This window comes from Petaurus breviceps, unplaced genomic scaffold (genome assembly GCF_028583685.1).
Source record: "Petaurus breviceps papuanus isolate PSGF00001 unplaced genomic scaffold, PetGlider_PUasm1.0 229, whole genome shotgun sequence".
NCBI classification, from domain to species: Eukaryota; Metazoa; Chordata; class Mammalia; order Diprotodontia; family Petauridae; genus Petaurus; species Petaurus breviceps.
The window spans coordinates 19,489,842-19,511,030 of record NW_027185903.1 but is presented as its reverse complement, the minus strand read 5'-3'; the positions used below and the strand labels follow the sequence as shown (position 1 = coordinate 19,511,030).

Sequence of the window (21,189 nt, the reverse complement as noted above, 5' to 3'; positions counted from 1 at the left end):
TTCTGGATACTTGGACTATTTTTTCTTTTATATGAAGATTTCAGACTCCATGTGCCCAAGAACATCTCCACTGAGGATGTCCTTCCCTATTGACCTTGAACCATTAACCACCACTATTTGGTTCTAGGTCAGCTAGTTTTAAATCTATCTAATTATACTATCATTGAGATCATTTCTCTCTATCTTCTTCACGGCAGTAGTATGAAAGACTTTGTCTAAAATTTTGTTAAAAGTTAGGTATATACAGTATCCAGCCACTTTGAAAAATTAGCTTATTCAAAAATGAAGCAATGTTTTAGTTGAATAAAATGTGCATCTATTTCTTTTCTATCTTATATATCGGCTATTCCACAGTCTGTCATCTGCTCTATTTTATGGCTCATGACTTGTACAGCAGAGGCCCTCTGTGATTTATATCGCTCATTAGATTTGTAGAATGAACAAGATGTTTAAATGCTCAGAAAGATTTCCATTTACTTCACAGAACTTCTTGAGTTCACTTCAGAGTCTCAGGATACTTCAGGTTTTAGCAATAGTCACCCTCATTTTGAAAGGCTCCCTTCTATAGTAATAGTCAGGCAATACAGAGTATAAGCATATTTTAACTCCTCAAGAACTGAAATGTTTCAAGTTTTACTAAACAACTATATAACCGTAGTGCTTGTTTACATATTTTAATCAATCAGCAAGTATTTGTTAAATACTGTATAAGTGCCATGCCCAGTGCTAAGGGCTGGAGATACAAAGACAACAATGAAACAGCCCAGCCCCTGCCCTCAAGGAATTAATAGTCTAATAGAGACGTGTGTATGTATGTGTGTGTATAAAATTATATATATAGTGTGTGTATGTGTATATATACACATATGTACACACATATATATGTATATAACATGTACAAAGTGAATACAAGATCATTTTGGAAAAGAGTTTCACTAGCAGCTATAGGGATCAGGAAAGGCCTTATGTGATGTCTTGTAGGAAACCAGGGGTTTCAGAAGGTGGAAGTAAGAAGGAAATGCATTCCAGTTATGGGGAGACAGTTAGGGCAAAGGCATAGATAGGAGCAAGAATGTCATTTCACTCTGTGTGCATATGCATACACATGCACATATGCTTGTGTGTAGAATATGTATCACATACATACATATGTTTGTATATGCGCATGTATAGTTACATAAGTGTGTATGCCTATACATATGTATATATTGTATATGTGCATATAAGTGCATATATCTGAATGCATCACAGCAAATAGAATAGTATGGTTGGATTTTGGAATATGGGGAAGAGAATAATATGTAAGGAGGTTAGAAAAATAGGAAGTAAAGAAACTTCAGCGCCAAACAGGAGTTTACATTTGATCCTGGAGCTGATAGAGAGCTATTGAAGTTTGTGGAATAGGGAGATTAACATGGTCAGACCAACATTTTAAGAAGATCACTTTAGCCTCTGAATGGAGGAAGAATTGGAAAAGAGAGAGACATGTTGGCCACCAGTTAGAAGATTATTGCAGTAGTCCAGACAGGAGGTGATTGAGGGCCTGACCCAGGATCCCAGCTGTATGATTGGAGAGAAAGGGATGAAAGAAAGGACAAATTTTTAAAACTTCCTAAACATATTAGATGAGAGAAGAGTTGAAGGTAACACTGAGGGTGCGAACCTAGGTGACTGGGAGGGTAGTACCATAAACAGTGAGTGATAGGGAAGTTCTGAAGAGGAGTGATCCATTTTGGTGAAAAGGTGAGTTCTGTTTTGGACATGTTGATTTTGGGATGCTTATGGCAAACCTGATTAGAAATGTTCAGTAGGCACTTGGTGCTACGGGAATGGAGCTCAGGAAAAAAGTTTATGTCATGTCATATGTCATATCATATCATATCATATTATATTATAGATATGGGTGTCATTTTCATAGATATCATTGAACCCTTGGGAGTTTGTGAGGTCGTGACGTTCATATAAAGAGAAGAGAAAACATCCCAGGACAGTCTTAGGTTATACCTGCAATTAGTGGGTGTGACGTGGATGTTGATTGACTAAGGGATACTGAGAAGGGAGAACAACCAGTGAGAGACCTATATCCCAAGGACCCTCTGGAAGAGAGAGGTTGAGAGGGATGAAGATCGTGACAGCTGTTCGATTTGGCAATGAAAAAAGCGATCATTAGTAACTTTGGAGAGAGCAGTTATTTGAATGATGAATTTGGTGGCCAAATTGTAAAGGGCTGAGAACTCCTTTTTCAAGTTTGGAGATGAAAGACAAGAGAAATATAATGACAATAATCAGAAAGAATAGAAAGTTGTGAAGGTTTTTTAAAGATAGGGTTTTTGTGGACCTTGTGTAGGAGAAAGGTTACCTCTTCTATGCTGGAGGGAATGAGGAAATGGTGGGAATTATGTAAAGCAGTTGTGAAATGATGGGAGGGGAGGAAGCTCTTAATGAAGGGCCTCTATTGTTGTTATTGTTAAATATGAAATAAGGTCTCCAGCAGAGAGTGTGTGGGGAGGAGGTGCTGCAGGGAGATTGAAGAGAGAAGAAAATATTTGGGACTGTTGTAGAGAATGAGATAGAGAATCAGTGGAGAGTAAAATAATTGCCTTGCTCCATTGAGGGCTTAGCTGAGTGAGTATAGATAACAAATTTATAGCATGGTTTCATGAGTTCTTTCTCTGTTTGGCAGCGTTTGAGTTGAACTGGAGGCACCTGGTGTGAGTAACCTAGGATTGGGTTTTAGCAAGATATGAGTAGCAATAGGGTGAGTGGCCAAGGTATTTGAAAGTAGAAGTTGGTATTGTTTTTATCCTTCATTTTTGAATAGGACTAGTGATGTCATGGGTGATATCTTAAGGTTGAACTGGTTCAGCAAGGGAGTTGTTGAGACTGGGAAAGGAGGAAAGCCTAAGCAGAACAGGGGTGATAGGCTGGCAAAGTACTGAGAGGCAGAAAGATCACAGGTAATGAAGAGGACAAAGAATAGGTTTAGGAGGAGTAAGATGTAAGGAGGAATGGAATGAAAGGCAATCATAATTGGATAAAGGAATTTTGGAGTTCATAATCGTGGCAGTGGAATACTTGTGAGTGGAGGAAAGGCCAATGGTGTAGTTTAGGTGGAGTGGAGGAGAATGTTGTGTGAGGTCAGCAGACTGAGTTGGAAGCTTTCTGTATTTAAGGGAACTTAAATTTTTCTTAAATCTTTCTGTGGGCTCAAGTCTCTTAGTATGAGGGCATAAGTTGGCATAGAGAGGGAGAGTATCAGCCAGGTACTGGACTCATTGAAAAGGGAAAAAGATTGTCCTAAGGATCCATAGATAATAGCCATTAGGCTCTGCCCTAGGTGAGAAAATAGGATAGAATGAACTTCAAAAGGAAGAGGTTGCTAAGTGATAGTAATAGAGGGAGAAGGCATAGAAGTGGCTAGGAAGCAAGACATATTGGTGGGGGGCAGGGGTGGGGCTTTAGTGCTTAGAGGTTCCAGGATGAGCAGGATTGGAGTGTTTAGCCTGGTTTTCTTCCCTCCCAGGTGAGAGTTTTACTTTCTGTGATTCTGGGCCCTCCCTCCCCCCTCCCCCCCCCCCCACATACAGAACAACATCACTTGCCTCCCTTGTGCCTATTTTCCATCTCAGACCTGATCCCCAGTGGAAATGATGGCTAATGACTTAGGGCTTATGGATATATAAACTCTGACTAGAACTAAAATGGAGCAGTTATAGACAGAAATATCCCCCCCCCTTTTTTTTTGTTCCCCCATAAATAACTTCTGGTAATTTTCTCAGAACCAGGGAGGGCTTCTCATTTTCCTGGGTCAATTTGCAGCCTAGTTCAATCAAATGGAAAAGATGGAGAAGCAGGATGTCGATGGTACCTTGCTGCCAGATTCATCTTCTCTAGTACGCATATGTATTCACAACATTCTTCTGCTCAGAAGACATCAGCAATTCCTTACTGGTCTCTGAATCAAGTCCATCTCCTTTGTCTAGTGTGCAAGGCTCTCTATCATTAGATACCAACTGCCTTTCAAGCTTTGTCTTTCACTTCTTCCTTACTTCCCTTCCTACTCAATACTCCAGCCAAAATGGACTTTTCAATGTTCCTGAATATAGGCTCATAGATTTAGTGGTGTATGGGACCTTAGAAGTTAGCTGGTCCAACATCCCCCACCCCACCCTAAGGAGGAGGCTAAGTGATTTGTTTAAGGTCACATAAGGGAGTGATCAACAGAGGTATTCCCTGACTTTAGGTTATTATCTCCTTTCACTCCATTTCTCCTTAGACTTTATGACTCCTAAACTTATTCTTTGTCTTCATTTCCTGCAGTTTCTCTACCTTTCAGTACTTTGCCCTTTCCCTTGTGCTATATGTTTTCCTTGATTTATGCCATTCTTCTTGACTAGAATGCCTACCCTTCCTGGGTCTCCCCACCTCTTCTCTCCCCTTACCAAATCTCCACCGTTGAAATTCTCAGTGGCCTTTAAGAATGAGCTCCAATAGTCACTTCCTCTTATAGCTTTCTCAGTTCCTGTCATTTAAAAGTAGTCTTTCCTGCCTTTGTACTCCTCTAGCAGTTGCCTCTTTGTGCGACTCACTTAGCACACTCTTATTTTCTTTTTCAATAATTATTGGTGCCTGTGGCCCATCACTCCAGCTGGATTGTAAGCTGCTTGTTTGTCTTTGTACCACAGAACTTAGTGCAGTGCCTTACTAGTGTTAGGAGCTTAATAAATGGGAGCAACAGCAGCTTGGGGTAGCAGGAAGAGTCCTGCTTTGGGAGTCCAAGATCCTGGCTTTTAATCCTGGCACTACATCTTGCTTGCTACGTGTGTGACTTTGGGGAATTTATTTCACCTCTAAGGGACTTTGTATTCCTTTTCTGTAAAATGAGGGAGTAGGACCTCTAGAGCTTGTGATCACGCTGAAAAATTTGTTGAAATATAAGAGCATTTCTTTACAAGGTGGCTGAACTGTCTCTCCTTTTTCTTTGTGATTTTTTAAATTAAGTTTTAGTCCTAATTAAGAATTTTTTTTTCTTGGGGCAGCCAGGTAGCACAGTGAGTAAGAGCACTGGCCCTAGTGTCGGGATGACCTGGGGATCGAATCCGGGCTCAGACACTTAGCACCCACCCAGAAACACCTGGCTGTGTAACCTTGAGCAAGTTACTTAACCCCAATTGCTTAAAAAAAATTTTTTTTCTCTTCCTTCCCTCCTGTATTAGGAAAAAAACCCCAACAAAGCCATTTTAACAAATATGCATAGTTAAGCAACATAAATTCTGGCATTGATCTTGCCCTAGAATGTTTCTTATTCTGCATTTTGAGCCCATTGCCTCCCTGTCAGGATGCTGAAAAGCATTCTTCATTATCAGTCTTCTGGATCATTTTGTTATTTTGGTTCTCAACTCTTTATATTTAGAAGCTTTCCTAATATGTAATGCTTCCTAAGACTTGAAAGAAATAGATTTCTTTTAGACAAAGCTAGACTCTTGAAAGAAGGCATAATCATTATGTACTTTGTAGATATGTTGAAATTGTGCCATAAGATTTAAAAATATTGGGGCATATTAAACGTCTCAACAAATTTGATTTGGATCTAGGAGTCAGTAGCCATATTTTAAAGCCAGTTGAATTTTGCATCTTTTAAGGAGGGAGGAAGGGAAGGGGAGAGAGAGAAAGAGAGAGAGACAGAGACAGAGAGACAGAGAGAATGAATAGAATGAGGCATAATATCTGATTTTCCTCCATCTGTTCCTTACTTTGTGACCTTGGGGGAGTCACCTTCCTTGAACCTCCTTGTCTCTAGAGCAATATGATTAGACTTCCCCTGAGGGGGATAACTAACACTCTGCTTCTTGAGTGTGAGTGAAGACATGCAGATAATATGCATGAGAATATACTCACGATGGAATCAAACATTGCTTTGTTAAGTGATCTACTCCTTAACATCACTCGATCAGTTTATCTGAACATATAAGAAATATGTAGTAAACTGTGGCAGGAGTACAGGCAATGCTTCATTGTCCAAAATAACTTGGTGATGGACTTGGAATTGTTCTCTGTCATACTTGATTCTGGTTCTTTGTACCGTTGCCATCCCCTCTGCTGGTAGTTTAAGGTTTCTGGAGCTCCAGAACTGAGCCCTCTGCCTTCCTAGTCTGAGACTTCACAGGTCTAGACCTTCAAGTGACCTTAGAAGTCATTTATCCTCTGACATATGAGAATAGAGAGCTGCGGGGTTCATGAGACTGTGTGATAAACCCTCAAAGATTGGGGCAGTAAGACTAGAGTCACTCTATTAGCAGAGGGAGTTCTCTGGCTTGGGAAACAGAAGATAGAAGGCATAGTGCAAGTGTGGGTATAGACTGGGTACATTTTTTTTTTTTGCAGAGATTGGTTGCCTCTACAAAAATTGCTGTCGGAGCCTTTTTCCACCCTCACCCTTCTTAACCTTTCTGCTGCTTTTGGTAGTGACGTCCCCCCTTCTTCTGTCCCTGACTTCCCAATTCTATCCTCCCTGGCTTCTGTGTCATTACTATCCCCTGGTTTTCTTCCCACCTGTCTGACCACTGCTGCTGAGTCTTTCTTAAGCTGGCTTGGCTGACTCATTCATCTTCTGCCCCCTATGCATGTGTCTGTGTACCCCCAAGGCTCTGTTCTAGGCCTTATCTTTACTCTTCCATGGTGATTGTAATTAAAGCTTCTGTGTAGAAGACACCCAGATTTGTATATCCAGTCTTAATCTTTATCCCTGAACTTTAGCACTATATTGTTAGACATACACTTGTCTGTCCTGTTGCCATCTCCAGCTGAACATGTCAAGAGAATGCTGGCTTCTTGAGGGCAAAGAGTGCTTCATTTTGGACTTTGTATCCTTGGTGCCTAGTCTCTTCTATATTATAAGCACTTAATAAATGTTGAATTGCCGTACCACTTGGAGATTTCAGACAAACTAGAATTAGACAGTATTTTCCACAGGAAATCTTGCTAGCAGCTTGCTCTTCTATAGAATGCCTTCTATTGAACGACCCTCTTAAAATTAGTTTTCTTGCTTCATGCAAATTTTTATGTCCAATTTATAGTTTGTTTTTTCAGTTAACTTCTTCATAATGGTCCCTTAAAATTTCTTCAGTGGGGTGTACTGTATTTGCATAGTAATGGAACTTGATTTTAAAAAACTCAGAATAACCATGCCAGAAAGTCCAGTGACTGTCAGCCATTGGTTCTTTAATGGAACAAATAAGCAAAAGGTGATTTGTACTTCTTTAAATCCATTGTATATGCCACAGAATTACTCTATGGATCTCTTGGCCTGTGGGTGTTGCTTAATATGTACTTGACCTTTTGTCCTTTTGCTCTGATTTAAGATGAGGAGGTCATTTGGACTAGCAGGCTCTTTCTAAATCTTTCCAACCCTAACATTCTAAGAGTCTGTTTGTAAAAGTGGGCTGTTTTCTTTCCTATCGGACATTAGTGAGTTGAACTATATAATAAATGTTTATCTTTGGAAAAAAGGTTCTGTCAACATTATTTTAGTGGTGGTATTACTACTCTGGTATTTTGAACCTTACTGTCACGCAGTGTGCCATGATTAAAATTCATGTGCTCTGTTTAATCGTCTTGCCAACCTCAATGTATTTATCTGTCTTGTTTACTCAATACAGCTGAGGGTGTGGATGTCAAGAGTAGGAAAAATGCCAAGCTACCTTTTAATAGAATTTCATTCCTTTTCAGGTCTGGATCTAGGCTGCATTTGTTTGTATTATTTTTTCCTATTCAGCCTCTATTTTCTAGAAGTTCATTTTTGATATTTGCTTGTCCTTCTAATATTGTTAGTGACAATTTTGATTTTTTTTGTTATGTATCCCTATTATAGAAAATGCAGTATACCGTATAGTTTTCTAACATTATCACTGCTTAATGTTGCTACTCTCTACATATTTAAAATAAAAATTGTGAGCAAGCAAAAAGAGTTAGTGAAATAAATATTTAAGTATTTGGGATGATGCCATGTTGTCATTAGATATAGGATGAGGAGTTGTGATATGGGTACAGTGAGAGAATTACAAAACTACCAAGTCCACTAGCAGCACCAATCTCAGTTTATCATGTGAACGAGTTACCAACACACACTTGGTTTATATCAGTGGGTTTTAATCTTAAATTTGGGTCTATTGTTTATTTTGCTTAGGAAGCTTTAACTTTGAAGAGCGGATTAGCCACTGTTACGATAGATATTCTTGCTGACAAACTGGAGACATACTTATTGGATAGCAGCGATTAAGAGGAGGAAAAAACCCTAAGTTTAGTTGCTTACATGTTAAATGGTTGGGAAAATATAATTTTGTTTGTTTTCCAGGACCCTCATGAAATTTTAAAGTAATATTCGGTAATGTTGTATTTACTTTTGTCTTCTTTGAATTTATGTTCTAAAAGAAATGTAGAATATAACGTTAGCCATAATTTTAGTTCTATTTATTGGTGATAATAATAGCTACCATTTATGTAGTATTTTAAAATTTTAAAAACATCTTATGTAATTTTTATCTTTACATAAATCATCACATTTGATCCCCACAGTAACTCTCTCAGGTAGGTGCTATTATCTTCATCTTTATAGGAAGATGGAGGAACAAGGAAACAGAGATTGAGTTCAGATGATTTGCCTAGGGTCCTACAGGTTCTAAGTGTCTGAGATGAGATTTGTGAAGCCAAGTCTTCTGACTCTTTTAAGTTCAGATCTGCATAAAAAGATATCATCAAAATTCTCTGCAAAAAGAATTTCTTTAGATTTTGAATACACTGGAATCCCTTCTCATGAAAGATGATTATATTGTAGCATTTGTTGGACATGCAACACCTAATGTTGCTGGTTATATTGTATATTCCAAATATATTAACACTTCTGGTGAGATGGTAACCTTGAATATGGTAACCTATTTGAGCTGCTAAAAAAATCAATAGGTAAAACTTGCTCAGCTGATAGCTTCAGGTAAAAGAAAGAAAAATCTTCAAAAGTCATTTGGAAATATTTCTCAATATTTACCTTCTACTTTCCAATAAAGTTTTCTATTTTCTATCATTGTAGTTTCAACTTACTTAAACTGTGATTTTGTCTGTGGTGAAAAAACCCTTTATTAAGCCACAAGTCTAGTTTATTTGGTTACCTGAAAGATCCAAAGTTAGCTTAAATTTTTTTTAATCATTACCATATAAAGCCTGGTTATTTTGAAATAAAATTTCAAATTTTTCTCATTGGCAGTCAGAATTGCTTCTAATTCCTTGAAATTTTAAAACATAAAATATTTTATTTTCCCCAGTTACATGTTGAAATAATTTTTTTAAACATGGGAGGTTTTTTTTTTTCAAGTTTTGAATTCCAAATTCTATCCCTTTCCCCTTCCTGATATGGTAAGCAATCAGATATCGGTTATACATGTGCAATCAGGTAAAACATTTCCAGTTAGTCATTTTGTACAAGAAGACTCATAATTTTTTAAATGTTTAATGAAAAATTTCTTGAAGTATCTCAGTTTTTCATGAACTGAAAAGAAATTTAGAAGTTCTTTGTCAGGTATAGTTTTTATTTAATTTTATTATATTTAATTTGATTTTTAAACTTTTTTATCTGAAGTTGTGAAAGGCACCCTCTAACTTTTGATTTTTGAAGGGCCATCAGGGTTTTGATAGATTGAATCTCATAGAGTTCAAACTCTAAAAGTCAGTGGTTTTAAAGTGATATTTAGATCTGTGCTATCAATGGGTGGCATTTCTTCTGCTAGTACTTTTTCTTCAGTGTTTTCTTATTTTTGACGTTTTTGTTTCTTTCTGTCAGTCCTCCAAAGGAGTTCTACCCCTCACATTTAAGACCATCAGTTAGTTCTTCTGAGATGTATTACAATGGTACTCCTTTAGCTTGTCTTTCTTCTAGTTCTTGTGCTTGAGATATGACTGACTTCCCTTCTTTTCCAGGCCTTGGTGTTCCATGGTTCTTGTGCTCCTTTATACAGGTAGTTTAAAGGGATATAGTTAAAGAATTGCCAAATGGCAGCTTCTAAGTAGGGTGACTTATTAACGTGATATGTCCCCAATAAATATTTTTATTAAATTAAAAGATCAACGCGAAAAAGTTTTCAGAAAACAAGATAAAGCAAGAGACTTATATTGGAATTTTTTTTACCATATAATTGAGTTGTCTTAGTTAAACAGAAGGTGGCCTTCCTTTATCAATTATGTCAGTTAATGGAGGTTTTACTGTGGTTTGTCAGATTTTCTTGAACCAGGGTTGCCTCTGGTAGATACTTTATTTGATTCCTACCTTCCAAGTTGTAGAATCAAAGTAAAATTTTGAAATATCATCAGTAGTGAGTGGGTAAGGACTTGGGTGTCATAGATGTTTCTAGATGGATGTTTAAAAATGAGAACTTTTCATGGGGAAAATGATAAATGATGTGTTCATTTTTCGTGGTGGTATTTTGTGAATGGTAAAGTTACCTTTACATGGCTTCTATTTAATATTTATTCCCCAATTGTCTTTTGAAAGAGAAATTTCATTTTTTTAATATCTTGAAAAATTAACCTTAAAATAAATAGAAAAAGTTTCCTATACTTCCAGCATTGTGTCATTATTATTATTAACTTTCATTTACTTTGAGATGCAATAAGGATCTGATATTTGTTTGGTGCAAAACATTTAAGGCACTATGGGGCAGGCCTATGAGGCAGGCACTGTGAAGGAGAAAATGATTTCTGCTTTCAAATAATTCTTGATGTAATGGGGAAGGATGCTATGAGCAAAACTGAATGAGCCATACATGGCGGGTAAATGTGAACAGGTGTCAAAACTGTTGCTAGAGTGACTGGGACCACAAAAAATTAATCTAATAAAGTATCTTGGAGACAGTTATTTTATGAATAATATGTTGAAGAAAGAGAAACAGATAAGATTTTGTTTTGTTTAGAGGAGTTGGGGAGGGATATAGGTCATTATAATTTAGGGGGGAACTAGAATCTTAGAGGTGAAAGTAGGAGAGGGATTATGAAATGGGAACAGTTCACATGATTTGCTTGGAAGGACTGGTGAATATGAGGTCAAAAGTAATGGGAAATAAAGATTTTTTTTTTTTTGGAGAGGGGAAGGCAAGGCAATTGGGGTTAAGTTACTTGCTCAAGGTCACACAGCTAGTAAGTGTCAAGTGTCTGAGATCAAATTTGAACTCAGGTTCTCCTGACTCCAGGGCTGGTACTCTATTCACTGCGCCACTTAGCTGCCTCGAAATAAAGAATTTTAGAGGGGAAAGTGTATTAAGGATCTTATCAAAGCCTACAGTGGATTGTTTTAATTTGATTCAAGTGGTAGTTTGGGAGACTGGAGGCTTCTGAGGACAGTGATGCAATAAAAATTATGCTTTGAGGAAGATGATACTGTTGATAGGACTGGCAAGAGTGCAGGTTAGTGCAAAACTGTGATAAGTCTATCTAGGTTGTTGGTGACTGGTGGAGGGGTTGGCAGCTCTCAAAAATGCTGTGTCAAAGTTTTCACCTCTTCTCCTTTTTCTGGCATGCACATCAGTTTTTGGTAGGGGGAGGTGAGATGCTGAAAACTGTATAATTCCTGGCCTGACTTGGTGGAGAAAAGAAGCTTCTTTCGGTGCTGACTCATGTTAAATGATAGAGTTTCCATAGCTGTGTTGAGGATCAGGGTGGGGGAAGGGAAGGTATGGTGGCAGAAACATGTCATTTTTGACACATATGCCAGAAGTTACTGATTTCCTCAAAATGGGAAAAGAAAGAATGGCCTGAGCAACATTCTCAGAGAGAAAGAGCAATATTTAATGAGATTCTAGATTTTGAGAGGAAGCAATTAAAGGTGACTGAAAATGATGAAAGACTAGGAGGATAGGCCAGTCATAGAAAATGATGACAAAATTTGACAGGAAGAGAACAGTTTTGGGCAATGGAAGAAAATAAGCTCCATTTTAGACTAGTATTGTATTATGAATATACCTTCGTTTAAACTGAGCAGATATTCTTACCTCAGATGAGTAGTTTAGTACTTATTTCCAAAGATGCTACTAAATTTAGCTTCATTTATTTCATATTATTCTCAACACCAAATAGTAAAAAAAAAAAGTGTATATTTATTCTCTCATTTGCTCTTTTTGCCTTTCAGCTTTTTCCTAGCTTATGACTTACTCTGTTTTATTACTGCATATTGTCTCCCCCCCCCAAAAGAAACAACTTTTAAATAATCTAGACAATATTTGTTTGCTGTCTTGCCTTTAATACTGGTTTTTTATCTGGTTGAATGGCCCTTTGTGAAACCATAGTTTTTTGCCTTTTACACATGTTTACAGAGGGACTGTTATCTCTTCTCCCTTCATTTTATCGACTTACAAAGCCCTGATAACTATTTTCTGGGTATATGAGATTCCCTAGAATTATTAGGAACTTAAAGGGAAAAAGTGGGGAGAATAATATACTAGACTTGTTGCCAAAGGAAAAAAAAATGTCTAAAATGCAGAGTGTGAGGATCAGTTTGTGGTTTTTTGCATTAATTTTGTGTCTGATTCTCATGTACTCCATCCATCTCTATGCCAATTGGAAATTTCTTTCCCTAAAGAAATTCTGTAGTTCTCTTTTAAGTTATTGCAAAGACAACCAAGCCTGTTTAGTTATGTTTATGAACAAAATTAATCTTAAGCAAACTTCAGTTCACATACGGAACCCTCATGTTACCATCTGGAATTGTTTTGCTTCATGTTTTCTGAATGCTTAGTGTGGTCATTATTCAAGTCTTAATTTTTTTTCTAAACATTTTATTTGTCCTTTCTACTACATTCCCATGGCCATAGCTGTAATATAAAACTTCAACTCCTCCCATCTGGATTACTAAAACAGCTTTATAACTTGCCTTCTGTAGCCTAGGTTCTTTTGCTCCCCAATTAATCTTGCCTGTTATCATGAAACAATATTTCATCGTGTTATTCTTTTTGCAGGCAACATGGTATAATGGATAAGAGAGTTGGCCTTAGAGCCAAGAAGACCTAGGTTGAACTCCTGCTTGTGATATGTACTGGCTGTGTAACCCTGGGAAAGTTAATTAATGTTTTTGTGCCCTAGGCAGCTTTCTGGGTCACAGAGGATGGTGCCTGTACCTGCACTGGCATAGGAAATTCCTTACTGGGACCTCCTTATTTGAGTGGAATCCCAGATCCAGTTTCTAATCCTTATTCTTCTGATCAAACATTTAGTAGCTTCTTGTGATTTCTAAATGCCTTTGCTTGGCTTTTTTTTTTAAAGTATGTTTTTATTGAAATCTTTTGTTGTTTTTATATCATCATTTCCCAGTGTAAGCAGTTGAACAAAACTGACCCAACACATCAAAGAAGTCAGACATTGTAGAGTCCCGCACCCATAGTTCCCCCTGCTCTCTGCCTTCTCTCATATTGATTTTGGAGCCAAGTTTGGTCATTATAATTTCATAACATTTAGTTTCAGTTGTTTTGTTGTTCTTTCAATTTACTTTAATGTAGTCTTTATGTTGTTTTTGTGATTGTTTACCATGCTTTCATGTGTATTTCCATGATTCTCTGTATTCATCATATGTCACATTGGAGTATTATTCCATTATATTTATGTAACACAAACTTATTTCGCTATTTCCTAGTGAGTGGACATCTACTTTATTTCTGTAATTTTTTGCTATTACAAAAAATGTTATAAATGCTTTAGTGTATATGGGGCCTCTTTTAAAAAATCATTATTAAGCTTTTATTGTGTGCAAAGCACCTTGCTAAGCCTTGGGAAAATAAATTAAAAAGTAAGACAAACCTGCATTTAAAGAGCTCACATTCTAGCAGAGGAGATCACATATATGGAATATTTCATCTGCAAATTACATAGAAAGGTGTTGTGGACCTCCGAGTACACGGTAAAGCAGATGGTAATGCCCCTTTCTTTTTTTTTTAATACGCTTTATTAACTTCTGATTTACATCATTCATTTCCGCCAGATTTTGAGTTACAAATTTTCTCCCCATTTTCCCCCTACCCACCACCCCAAAATAGCAGTCTCACAGGATATCCCCTCCTCCAATCTCCTCTCCCCCATATCTTCTCCCATACCCCTTTCGACTTTTCCAGTGGATCTCTATGCCCCAGTGCCTGTATATCTTATTTCCCAATTACATGTAAAGTAGTATTAATAATAGTGTATATATATATACATATATATTTGAATATTTGATTTTAAAACTTTGAATTCCAGACTCATTCCCTTCCTTCCCTGCCACCCACCCCCACTGGGAAGATAAGCAGTCCAGTATAGGTTGTACATGTGTGGCTAATGCAAAACAATAACATAGTAGATATATTGTAAAAGACTGACTACATTTCCCTCCCTCCCATCCCACCTCCCACCCACTCCACTCTCTGCCCTGATCCCATCCCTTCCCAAAAGTGGGTGCCTCCAACCTCCCTCCCCCCCCAACCTGCCCTCCCTTCCATCATGCCCGCTCTCATCCCCTTCCCCCGCTACTCTCCTGGAGGGTGAGATACCCTATTTAGTTTGTATTTCATTCCCTCCCTGAGCCAAATTTAAGGGGATTAAGGTTGACCCATTCCCTTTTGCCTTCCTCTTCTTCCCCTCCATTGTGACCATTTTCCCTTGCCTCTTCTATATGAGATAGTTTACCCCATTCTGTCTCTCCCCATCTCCTGTCATTATATTCCTCTCTCACCTCTTAATTTCACCTTTTAAGTATCATCCCTTCCTGTTAAATTGGCCCTGTGCCCTCTATCTATGTATACCTGTAAACATGTATACACACATTCACATACGTATTCATATGCCCATATACCCTCATATATATATATATATATATACATATTTCTATTCCCTGCAACTACTGAGAAAAATTTCATAAGTTACAATTATTGTTTTTCCATGTAGGAATGTTAATAGTTCAACTTTGATAAGTTCCTTATGATTCCTTTTCCCTGTTTACCTTCTCATGCTTCTCTTGCTTCTTGTATCTGAATGTCAAATTTTCTATTCAACTCTGGTTTTTTCATCAAGAATGTTTGAAAGTCCTCTATTCTGCTGAATGACTATATTTTCCCCTGAAACATGATACTCAGTTTTTCTGGGTAGGTGACTCTTGGTTTTAATCCCAGCTCCTTTGACCTCCAGAATATCATACTCCAAGCCCTTCGATCCCTCAGTGTAGAAGCTGCCAGATCCTGTGTTATCCTGATTTTGTTTCCACAATATTCAAATTGTTTCTTCCTGGCTGCTTGTAATATTCTCTCCTTAATCTGGGAATTCCTGAACCTGGCTATAATATTACTAGGAGTTTTCTTCTTTTTCAGGAGGTGATCAGTGGATTCTTTCAACTTCTATTTTGCCCTCTGGTTCTAAAACATCAGGGCAGTTTTCTTTGAGAACTTCCTGGAGGATGATTTCTAGGTTCTTATTTTGATCATGGCTTTCAGGTAGTCCAATAATTTTTAAATTATCTTTCCTGGATCTATTTTCCAGGTCAGTGGTTTTTCCCATGAGATATTTTACATTGCCTTTTATTTGTTTGGATCTGTTTAACAACATCTTGATTTCTCATAAAGTCATTAGCTTCCATTTGCTCCAATCTAATTCTGAAGCAACGATTCTCCTCCTTGAGCTTTTGGGATTCTTTTTCCATCTGGCAAATTAGGCTTTTTAAGGCATTCTTCTCCTCATTGCCTTTTTGAGGCTCTTTTGCCATTTGAGTTAGTCTATTTTTTAAGGTGTTATTTTCCTCAGTCAGGCTGTTGACTCTCATTTCATAATTTTCTTGCATTGTTCTCATTTCTCTTCCCAATTTTTCCTCCACTTCTCTTATCTGCTTCTTAAGGTCCTCTGTGGCCTGTAATCAGCTTGTATTTTCCTTGGAAGCTTTTGGCACAGGAGTTCTGTCTTCACTGTCTTCCTCCTGTTCCATGCTTTGCTCCTTTTTGTCCCCAAAATAGAAGTCTAATGTTGGAATCTTCTTTCTGCTGAATTCCCTTTGCCTGGTCATGTCACCCCTTAGTCACTTGACCCCTGGGCTTTTTGCCACAGTAGGGCTCTGCCACCAAACAGGAGAGCTTTCATCCCAAACACTGGGGTTTTTTCAGCTGCCGGAGGTATTAGATGGGTGCCCTCTGTGAGGTCTCCACATGCTCTGGCAAGCTAGACACACACCCTAGGACCTCCAGCCTAGACTGCAATCCAGATCCAAGAAGGTTAAAATAAGAGTGATTACCCCTCAGACTGGTGCTTGGTCCCCCTACACTCTCTGCAGGCCAGGTGCTGAAGCTGCCACATGGCGCTGGCTGGCTGTGCCAGCGTCTCAAAGGCTTCTCACCCTGGGGGCAAAAGCCATGCAGTCCCACTTACTGGGTCCCAAAGTCCAGACTGCACTGACCTCTCACTTTGTCCTTTGCGTCTATGTGTTGATAAATCTGGAAACAGCCACAGCTGCTGCTGATCTGGAGTCCCTCTGCTGGCAGCTAGTCAGGCCTGCCCTCAGTGTGGGGCTGGGCTCGGCTCAGCTCCCAGAGCGCTGTGCTGGCCGATTGCTGCCAGCCTACCGGGCTGTCCTCAGTGGGAGGTTAGCTTCTCTGTGTCATTTTGTAGGTTCTGCAGCTCCAAAGTTTGTTTAGAGTCCCCTTTTTACATGGATTGGGGGAGGTGGGAGCCAGAGCAGCGAGGAGGTCTTGCTTTTACTCTGCCATTTTGACTGCCCCGTAATGCCCCTTTCTTAATGCATTTTCCACTGATAAAATTATATGTTTCTGCTGTTGAATGATTTGACAATACCAAGGACTTTGGTGGCAAGAACTTTCTTTTCTGGGTTTTGGTGGATATGGCTGTTACACTTGCAGGAGCAGTTGCCAAAGCATCTCTCCACAGGGGTCACTTCCTAGAATGAAAACTAAGGACATTGGGTTGGAAGCATTGCTCCAAGGCTCTTGGGTCTCAGATCCTAGGCTATCTCCATCAAGATCTAAGGGGAGGGGCAGCCAGGTAGCACAGCGAGTAAGAGCACTGGCCCCAGAGTCGGGATGACCTGGGATCAAATCCAGGCTCAGATACTTACCACCACACCCAGAAATAAGTGGCCATGTAACCTTGAGCAAGTTACTTAACCCCAATTGCTTTAAAAAAAAAAAAAGATCTAAGGGGAGAGGGTGATCAAGGTAGTTGACTTTCCTAGCACATGCTGCCTCATGTCTCTTCCTCAGTGTTTACCTTGCTGTTTCAATTAGTCTAGCTTGTTTGACTTGTGTATTGCAGTTGGTTGGCAGCTGATAAGGATGGCTGGCCCCTTCTCCACAAGAATTGCTTCCCCATATGGAGGCTGTGAAGGCCAGGCTGGAAGCAGGACCAGTGGTCTGGGAAGGTGCTGCCATTGAGAGGGCTCCTGAACCTATCTACCTTTTGGTGGCACCACTGGCCAGCAATTGTTGTCATTGATGATAAGGAAGGTGTTCCTCTTTTCTATAATGATACCAGTTCTTCTGTGAAGAGGGATGTAGTTGGGGGTTGGACTAGAAGCAGGTCTAGTGTTTGGGGGGGGGGTACTGTTATTCCTAAGGTTTTTGGGCTCAAGGGTCTGGACTGTCCCCATCAAAGTCTGAAGAAGAAATGGTGGTTACCACTTTGGGGCATATACCTAGCAGCAGAGTCTCTAGATAGAAGGTTAGGATTAAAATTTTGGTCACTTTCTTCCCCCAATTCCAAATTGCTTTCCGGAATATTTGAACTGGTTCACAGCACTACTAACAAGGTATTTGAGTGCCCATTCTTTGCTTGGCTTTTCCTGCCTTCCATAAAATGCCATTCATGTATCCTTCCCAGACCTACCTATCCACCTCCTCCCCATACCACTTTATCTTAGAGTTTACTTGAAGTCATGTCAGTCCATTCTCTTCATTAGTCAATGAGCATACACACCATGTTCATTATCACCTTAGTATTTGTGTTTGTGTTGTTCCTTTACCATAAATAATGATCTATTTCCCCTCTGCTTGTCCAAATCCTTCCTATTTTTTAAGATCCAGCTTAGTCTACATATTTTCCGTAAAGTATTTACTGATTGGCTACTCCAGTTTCCATAGAATCCCCTTTCTTAATTCTTAAAGTATTTACCTCTTTCACACAATTTAACATTTTATTATATGATGTCTTGGGGGCACTTAGAAGGCACAGAGGATAGAATGCCGGGCCTGGAGTTATTTATTTATTACTAACTATTTCTTATTATTTATTTCTCTTTATTATCTTCCTGAGTTCAAATCTAGCCTTGGTCTCTTATTAGCTGTGTTACCTTGGGCAAGTTGCTTTACCCTGTTTGCCTCAGTTTCCTCATCTGTAAAATGAGCTAAAGAAGGAAATATTAGAACCCCTCCAGTATCTTTGACAAGAAAATTCAAAAAGGGGTCAAGAAAAGTTAGACATGATTGGAAAAATGACTATGTACTCTTATGTCCTTACTTAACAGGTGCAATCAAGCAGTTGTCTTCATTCTTCTTAAGCATGGACCTGTGATTTCATTTGGTCAGAAGAAATCTAGTGTAGAAACTTCTTCCAATGTAGATAAAACACTCACCTATAATCTGTACCCTTAGAATTGCCTAGGACATTGTATGGTTAAATGACTGATCTCCCTTGTGTTCATGTGACAATTGTATGTTGAGGTAGAGTTTGAGCACAGGTCTTCTTTGTTCTGATATTCATTTTCTGCTCATGATTCTGTGATGCCTCTCTTTAGTTTTCTTATTATCGAAAAATTTCATCAAGCTCCATTATAAAAGAAGTCTTTAGAAGTTAGAAAATGAGGCATATAGAAAGGTATTTTGCTGTGTGTCCTTAACAACCTCCTTTTTTCTCCTTTACTGACTTGTGTATAAAGTGTGTGTGTTTTTTTTAATAATCAAAAAGCACTCATTTCAATTGAATTAACATTTTAAAGCATCTACTCTCTGTTCAGGGGAGAAAATTCAAAGTTTCACTATTGTCAAACTAATTTTTTTTTTTGCCTTTTTGGAGGGTAGTTGGGGTTAAGTGACTTGCCCAAGGTTACACGGCTAGTTTTTTTTTTTTGTGTGGATGTTAAGTGTCTGAGGCCTGAACCAAACTCGGGTCCTCCTGACTCCGGGGCTGGCACTTTACTCACTGTGACACCTAGCCACCCAAGGCTTATATTTTTTAAATCAGGTTTTCATAAGGGTTTATTTACATGTCTTAGATTTCTTATATCACTCTTTTCCCCATGATGAGTTATTAGTAGATATTGTGTGATTTATTGCACAAAAACAAGAGGCTTGATAGTGTAACAAAGAAAAAATTTCCTAACAAAGAAAAAACTCTCCCCAGTCTTTTCTTTTTCTACTCCTTGTTCTTTTTCTTTTCTATTTGAGGCAATTAGGGTTAAGTGGCTTGCCCAGGATCACATAGCTAGTAAGTGTCTAAGAGGTTGGATTTGAACTCAAGTCCTCCTGACTCCAGGGCTGGTGCTCTATCCACTGTGCCACCTAACAGCCCTCTCACTGTTATTTTTGATCTACTTTCTGGCACTCCTCTCCTTGTGGTCCCTTGGCTTCTTCACTAACTAAATATGTGCTCTTTTTGGTTGGTGAACTAGCCCATAGTGCTGCTTCAAATATCTTAAGAGGTTTGTATTATCACTCTTTGACTCTTAGTTGGAAAAGAATGCTACTTGAGAGTTTTGGGTGTTGGTTAAATGAATTATTTTACTATTCTCACTTCAGGATGTTTCTGAGAGGATATGCTCTGGTGTTTTCAACAATCTTTACTCCATGTTTGCCAAATGATTCCATTTTCACCTGTTCCCAGCAGCAATTGATGTTTGTGCATTGAAAGATTTATGATTTCATTGGTGTGGATTTTCCTTCTACTGCTGCCTTAGTAGATAGTTTTAATGAGTAGCTATGACCAAACTTGTGGTGTGAAGCATTTTTGAAGTTTATGTGGACCATCCTTCAGTGAAACAGGCAACCTATCACTTCATAGCTTTTTCAGCTTGCTAGGGCTTACTAGTCAGTCATTAACTTTTGTTAAGCACTTCCTGTGTGCTGTATTGGGCAGTAAATGGCTAGAACTCTGAGCCCAGAGTCAGAAAGACCTAAAATCAAATCTGGCCTCAGACATTTCCTAGCTGTGCAAACCTGGGCAAGTCACTTAACCCCATTTGCTTCAGTTTTCTCATCTTTAAAATGAACTGGAAAAGGAAATCGCAGACCTGTTGTACTTTGCTAAGAAGTCCCCAAATTGGGTCATGAAGAGTTGTACACAACTTAAATGAAAGCACATCAGCAACCTGTGCCATTTACTGTGCCAAGTACTGGAGATACAAGAAAAAAGCAAAAGAATTTTCTTTGCCATAAAGGAGCTCATATTTTAATGGTGAAGACAACAGACGAACACTTATGTACATTTAAATATATATGAAAGATAATCTCAGGGGAAAGGTGCTAGCAATAGGGAGGATTTAAGAAAGACCTCCAAAAGAAGGTGGGATTTGAGCTGTGGAGCAGAAACTTGAAGGAAGCCAGGGAAGATAAGAAAGGAAGGTGAGGAGGGAAAGCATTTCAAACATGGGGGGTAAGATTGGGGGAGGGGAGGACAGTCAAGGCGGGGGGGGGGGGGGGCACCTGAGACCACACATGGCCCTCTAGGTCCTCAAGTGCAGCCCTTTGACCAAATCCATACTTCATAGAAAAAAATCCTATTAATAAAAGGATTTTATGCCTTGACTCAAGGCATTTCAGTCATGAGTGAATAGACTTTTCATTTGGCCAGTGTAAAGTTAAGGTGTCAGGAGATGAATTATCTTATCAGAGGAAGAATGAATATGTGGAGAGTAAAGTTTAAGATTGAAAAATCAGGAAGAAGGGCCAAGTTGTAAATGCCAAGTTGAGAATTCCATACTTGGTTCTGGAAGTATTAGGGAGCCACTGGAGTTTATAGAATTGAGAATGGTCAGACTTGTGCTTTAGGAGGGCAGCTGGGTGGAGGATGGACTGGAATGGGGAGGGTTTTGAGGCAGGGAGACCAGAAGCAGGCTGTTGGCAATAATCCAGATGACAGAAAGAGAGAGACAGAGAGAGAGAGACAGAGAGAGAGAGAGACAGAGAGAGAGAGAGAGAGAGA

At 38.8% G+C, this 21,189-nt stretch overlaps 1 protein-coding gene across 3 annotated transcripts in view; it reads left to right on the top strand.

The window, feature by feature from the left end:
* The window catches only part of HOMER1 (homer scaffold protein 1), a 159,211-nt gene that overhangs the window by 8,258 nt on the left and 129,764 nt on the right, over positions 1-21,189 (top strand). Inside the window, exon 1 of one of the 3 annotated variants that reach the window (XM_069096318.1) lies at positions 3,438-3,523. The exons of the other annotated variants lie outside the window; for them this stretch is intronic. Within the exon in view, the coding sequence (XP_068952419.1) occupies positions 3,480-3,523 (44 nt within the window). The 5' untranslated portion in view covers positions 3,438-3,479. Of the gene's footprint in view, positions 1-3,437; positions 3,524-21,189 lie in introns of those variants that run through there. 3 annotated transcript variants of the gene reach the window in all.